Source organism: Trypanosoma equiperdum, assembly GCF_001457755.1.
Source record: "Trypanosoma equiperdum strain OVI genome assembly, contig: ctg_1945, whole genome shotgun sequence".
Taxonomy (NCBI): domain Eukaryota; phylum Euglenozoa; class Kinetoplastea; order Trypanosomatida; family Trypanosomatidae; genus Trypanosoma; species Trypanosoma equiperdum.
In genome coordinates this window covers 1-6,074 of record NW_027123999.1, presented here as the reverse complement: position 1 = coordinate 6,074, position 6,074 = coordinate 1, and the positions used below count along the sequence as shown (strand labels likewise).

Genomic DNA, 6,074 nt, shown 5'->3' with positions numbered 1-6,074 from the left:
ATATATATATATATATATAAGCCGCATGTGTTTCCCTCCATTAGGTAACACAAAAACAAAATAACACACAAATGTTCTCGCTTTTCGTACGCCAGCCAACTCCTCCATCACAGCCAAAATCGCGAAACAGCAAAGAAAAAAAGAAAGAAAAATCAAATCATCAACACAAAAGAAACGGCAAACAAATGAAAAAAGAATGTGCATGCAGGGGGGATCAAAGAAAAGGAAAAAAAACACGCACACGTGCACATGACTCCCTTTCTTCCCATGTATCATATTCAAATACACCATTAAAAAATGCAACAAAAAACTCATGGTGACATAAAAAAGGACGGTAAAGTCGCTGCAAGGCCAATTAAACCTTGAGTTGTTGTACTGACCGAAAGGGCTGGAGGGAAACTTGACGCCGCGACCGCGAGCCAGTGGGTCAAAAGATGTTTTTCGTGAAGTGTCATCGCTAATGGAGGGACGCCACGAGGAAAAAGAGTCATGGCATATGTCATCAATCCAACACCTTCAAGAAAACTCAGCACTCCCTGAAGATAATAACGTTTTCGGAAAACATTGCGTGTATCCGTAGCTTCAAAAGAAATGGGACGAACCGCCTTCAGAAGGGCCGCACTGGTCATTGTTTGCATAAGGTTGCAGTAAAAAAGTAGTGAAGGAATCAACCGGGAAGTGTAGAAACAAATGTTGTTCGACAAAACGCCCTCATTTGCGAGTAACGCAATTTTATCAGTGATGCGAAACAACAGCATCGCCAACATGGTTAAAACACGCATAACTCCGGTAAACCAACTTGGCGATGAGTGGAGTCTTCTGCGGACAGAAGATGGCGACACTTCACGTAGCAACAAGTATGAACCCTTTAAACGCGACAAGCAGAGGTAGTTGGCAAGTACCTTCGCTAAAGCACATGCAGAACGCGCTACCAACGTGTAATGTTTCGAACCCGCAACACCCGCGGAAACTAAACTGCAGAATTGAGCCACAGCCACAAGTCGCTGGGAGTGGCTTCCGAAAAGAGTTTTGTCCGGAGGAAGGGAACTCATATTAAGTTTTTCTTTTTTTAAAAAAATAAAACTTTTTTTTACTTTTTATTTTTTATTTTTTGACCTTTATTCTTAATTCAAGGGGAGGTGATATACCCTCACCCCACACACACAAAAAAAAAGAGGAGAAAAAAAATAGATTATAAAGAATCAGAAATGTGCACACGTAATATTTACCTTTTTTCTATAAAAAAAAGAGGAAGAACCCCCCCCCCGCAAAACCGAACAAAATGAGTGTATATTTGATTTGTTAGTTGTGACGGCGATAAAAAGACAGCAAGGTGAATAGTGTGGGAAGCCGCAGAGCAAGAGTGAGGGGCGTACGAACTAGCAGTCCACGAAAAAAAAAAATATCAGGACTCTAATAACGTATCATGCAAAAAAAAAAGAGAGAGACAGACAGACAGACAGAGAGACAGAAGGGCAAACATCGGTTTTTAATTTAATTTCTTTTATTGTTTTTTTTTTTAGAAAATCAAAAACCAAGGCAACTTTTCCCTCATCCTCAAAATAAAACGACAGCAAAAGCTTTTTGATTGCCTCCTTTCACACTTAATGCCTGTCTCACTTCCCTTCCCTTTTGGTTCCTTTTCCTTTTTTTTTTCTGCATGTTCCTTCACGCTAGCCTCCTAAACCATACCTACACAACCTTGTATGACTTTTTTTCTAAACGAAAATTTTAAAACAAAAAAAAAGGACTCTCCCTTCATTTCTCAAGGTCCATATTCTTATTCTTTGTCTTTTTTTTCTCAATGTTAATTACTCTCCTTTACCATACCCCATTTTATACCACACTCATTAGTATTTTGCCTCCGATGGACACGCATTACTGCAGTTGCTATAATCCCACACAACCAGCTCACACGGATCAAAACAATAATTATCATAACTCCCACAACATATCATAATAGTGATGATGAAAATAAATATATTTCCGTGATATAATTATACGTTTTGCATTAAGCAACGGGTGCACACAAATAAACACGATCCCACCAACCTCGTTCACTTACATCGACACATACTGACGGATATGGAGAAAGTTGGTGCCGGAACGGGTTCAATATATTTCCTGTTTTCACAAAACCAAGAAAAGGCAATCGACCAAAAAGATAAAAAGGCTAAAAGTACTTGCCACGATCAAAACACCATTAGAAAAAGGAAAATAGTAAATCATATAACGTTTTCACAGCATTTAAATAAAAACAAAACAAAGAGTGACGCACGACAGATACATCATGATAATATGACAGTCCTTTTCAATAGAATTCACACACAGACGCAATCAAACCCAACAACCCGCGCACAGTATTGCTGGCATGTAGCGGATTGGGTGACAGCGCCTTCACCATCACATGCAAAGGCACAAGAGGTCCGCTGGCATTAGCCAAAAGCTGCGGTTTGCCTTCAGGGAGGCATGTCAGGGCGAACAGGAAGTAGCACACCAACTTCAATAAATCCACCATGACACGTTTGCAACCGCCATAAGGGCACGTTTTCCGCTTATCGTCGCCCGAAGCCGCAGCAGCAGTGCAGTGGCCCCTCATTTTTGACAGCATGTACAATTGTCGAACAATGCCGAGCACCAGCGTGTACATCCAACACAGCACGGCAACTCCACTGAGGCGGTGAAGACTTTTGGGGAAAACACCATGACCCGCAAGTACAGCAGTATTTTCATTCAAGCAGAAACCAATGTGGAACAGGTGTGACAATTGATCGATCCGCGACGCGACCATATCACCAGTGGGTTTGGAGAGGGAAGTTAATGTTGGTTTTGACAGTGCATTTGCCAGAAGGGAAAGACGAGTGACGGCACGATACGCATCACCCATCCTCGCAAGGTTGCCGAGTGACAGTGCAAGAGATTCGCACCCGGCAGTCCTTGCAGGACCCTCAAGGGCCATGGGAAGAAACTGGACGATGGCCATCACCTTATCGCGGTTCCACGCATCACAGAGGTATGTATGGGCTTGAGCAGACATTGATAGTATTATAATTTACTTTCTTTTCAACTGTAGAGTCGGGGAGGAGAGAGGAATATTTTTTTGAAGGTGTAAGTGAAAGCTTGAAATGCGCATAGTGATGGCACCACTTAGGAAAGGGGTGGCAAAGAATAACATCCAACCGTTTGCAGAAGCAGCAGTAACTCAAGATAAGAATATGAGGTAAAGCACATGTTCCTTCTGACGACACTCAAATACCTTCCATATTATCAAGAACACACCCCCCTCCGAATCGATAAGGAATGGAATCTGTAGACTCCAAAACGCAAACAAACCACGACCCCTGGTATTCTGAGACGCACCAGTCAATTCATTTCACCACAAGTTGAATCTCGCTTCTACATTTTGAATCCGGTTTCACGGCTACAACTTCAATCATGTTTCAGTCACACATGCGTCTCCCCATCACCTGCACTAACAGCAGTCAGCCCGCACAGACTCCATAAGAATCCCAATTCTAAAATGTTACAGGTGAAAAGCACCCGCGATCCTTCAGAAGCACATCAGAACAAGTAATAATAAAAATAATGACGAAAATAGCGTAGTAGAAACAACGCATAATGAATTAACTGCAATGGCACTGGGAGGGTAACTGCCGTCTCCTCTGCAAAGCAATGGGGCAAAAAAAAAAAAAAGGCCATTCCCATTTTCCGATACCTGGGTGACTAAAATTACTTTTTTTTCTTTAAAGGAAACAGGAAGAGTTACTTGAATAGAAAGTGAATAATACCGTTTCTACCATCTTGTACACACGTATCGATTGGAAACGAATCCCACACACACACACACACACACACTCCCCTCCCCTTTCTTCCCTCAGGTGTTAAAATCCGTGTGCAGGCCGCGTGACGGTGTGATTCACGGCAACAAACGTAAGAATGAGTGTTGAGTAACATGTATTCGAAAATTTTAAAAAGCATACATGATCATATCATCACAGCCAGTGGTTTAACCCACGAACCTCGAACACGTTAGGAAATGGCGATCATCGCATTGTACGACATAATCCCAGTTAATGTTTATCTAACCCATGGCAAGTTCCAGTTGACTAATTCAAACGTCCCAATAAAATACCTACACACATTCTCGTCCTCCCCTCTCACCTCACAGAACAATCAATGCGATCATGGATATGAAGCCCTTCCACATTCGCCAAAATAAAAACGCTCAGGAACAACAACCCATCGGATATGAACATTGAAATCAGAGAATGTGAAAATTAACAACATTCTTCAATACCTAACAATGAAACTGCTACAAAATGTAACAGGCTCCCGTGTCCAAACGCTCAACACCCTCCATAGTTTATCATATGCCGGGAAGTGACCCGTTCAACCAAAGCACGTCGACATGAATATTAAATGAATAAATGAAACAAAAGGTAATACCTATTTCACAACACCATATATATATATATATATATATATGAGAATGGTTTGTTTTTTTCCAAGTGGTAACACCACGCCCACTACGCGTCACCGTTGAAATACCGCAACAGTCCTCTTTGTCCCCCATCCCTTTCCACCCCTTGCCTTCGCTTTTCCTTGCTGAAAGAAGGGAAATGATTCGGGAGTCCCTTCAATTTTGAAGGAGTCGAGGAGAAGGAACTAGAAAATAAATGAAAAGAATGTTAACATTAACAAAGAGAAGACGCAAGGGAAAAAAACTTCCATGCGTTGCGCTCTCACTGCTACAACAATTCATACGATCTCCCGTTTCCAGCGTTTCTTCCGTCCTCCTTTTCTCCACTGGAAATACACTCGCTGCACAATGCGCAACCACGTAACTGCTGACATTCGCCATTATTTAACTCTGCACACACACACACACACACACACGTCAGGACAAAAGCGGCTTCGTCGATGGTAACGCATAATTCCATAGCGAAATCTGTGGATAGCCCAACCTCTCTCTCTTTTGGTTTTTTCTTAAGTTTTTCTCTGGTGTTATTTCATGCATCTGATAAAGAGTGGAAGGAAATAGAGAAGTGGTGCTGAAACAAAGAGAGAAACAGGTAGATTACTCCCTAAATTAATTCACCAAGGGGTGGCACATTTTACAGTATTTTTTACTTTTAGATTTCCTCATAATAGCTTATTCACGCAAAAGAAAAAAAAAAGACAAATTAAAAAAAAGATCAAAAAAGTTACGGTCAGCTGCCGTATCCTTCCGCAAAGCACAGATGGGCTGCGTTACCTTCGAGGGAGAGTTAACCCATCGCCTGCGGTTAGCCACAAAAACATATAAAACTCCTTTCGCCTCTCTTTCACCCCCTGTTGTTGTCTGTGCTTACATCACTCCTTCTTGATTCCTCTATCTTAACCTTTCCCCTTGTAGTTTATGTGCTATTACTCTGCTTTCTCGTTTTCCATTCTCCTCTTTTTACAACTCCCTCCCTTTTTCTCCACCAACTTCCCCATCAATGCCCCTGCCGCTCACATATGACCAAAGCTCTCGCCATGCAGCCTCGATAACCATTACGCCGTGAAACGAATCAACGACACTTCATGCGTTAGAGTAAGGAGAAAGAGAAAAAAAAGCGAGAAACACCGAGAAAAAGAAATGCAATAAGACTCTCCTCCCCTTCCTTTCCTCATCCCCCTACCAAAAAAATATATAATAATAATAATAATGATAATATGACAGTCCTTTTCAATAGAATTCACACACAGACGCAATCAAACCCAACAACCCGCGCACAGTATTGCTGGCATGTAGCGGATTGGGTGACAGCGCCTTCACCATCACATGCAAAGGCACAAGAGGTCCGCTGGCATTAGCCAAAAGCTGCGGTTTGCCTTCAGGGAGGCATGTCAGGGCGAACAGGAAGTAGCACACCAACTTCAATAAGTTTACAAACGCCCGTTTCAATTCGAGGTATGTGTAAGCTGGGACTTTCTTATCGTCACCAGCTCCAGCGCCACGGGACGCCTGCCGCGGCCTGAGCTTCACAAATAGGTACAATTGTCGAACAATGCCGAGCGCCAGCGTGTACATCCAACACAGCACGGCAACT

At 42.4% G+C, this 6,074-nt stretch overlaps 3 protein-coding genes across 3 annotated transcripts; all 3 read right to left on the bottom strand.

Moving 5' to 3' along the window:
* Positions 1-311: 311 nt before the first annotated feature.
* On the bottom strand, positions 312-1,052 carry TEOVI_000507300 (uncharacterized protein; the record flags this gene model as incomplete). Its single annotated transcript, XM_067223706.1, has 1 exon — positions 312-1,052. The coding sequence occupies one exon, from the start codon at positions 1,050-1,052 to the stop codon at positions 312-314; it is 741 nt and encodes a 246-aa protein (XP_067079807.1).
* A 1,259-nt stretch (positions 1,053-2,311) lies between these two features.
* TEOVI_000507200 (Peroxisomal biogenesis factor 11 (PEX11), putative) lies at positions 2,312-3,037 on the bottom strand (the record flags this gene model as incomplete). The annotated part of the gene is made up of 1 exon (XM_067223705.1): positions 2,312-3,037. The coding sequence occupies one exon, from the start codon at positions 3,035-3,037 to the stop codon at positions 2,312-2,314; it is 726 nt and encodes a 241-aa protein (XP_067079806.1).
* Positions 3,038-5,710: 2,673 nt separating this feature from the next.
* TEOVI_000507100 (uncharacterized protein) lies at positions 5,711-6,055 on the bottom strand (the record flags this gene model as incomplete). Its single annotated transcript, XM_067223704.1, has 1 exon — positions 5,711-6,055. The coding sequence occupies one exon, from the start codon at positions 6,053-6,055 to the stop codon at positions 5,711-5,713; it is 345 nt and encodes a 114-aa protein (XP_067079805.1).
* Between the last annotated feature and the right edge of the window lie 19 nt (positions 6,056-6,074).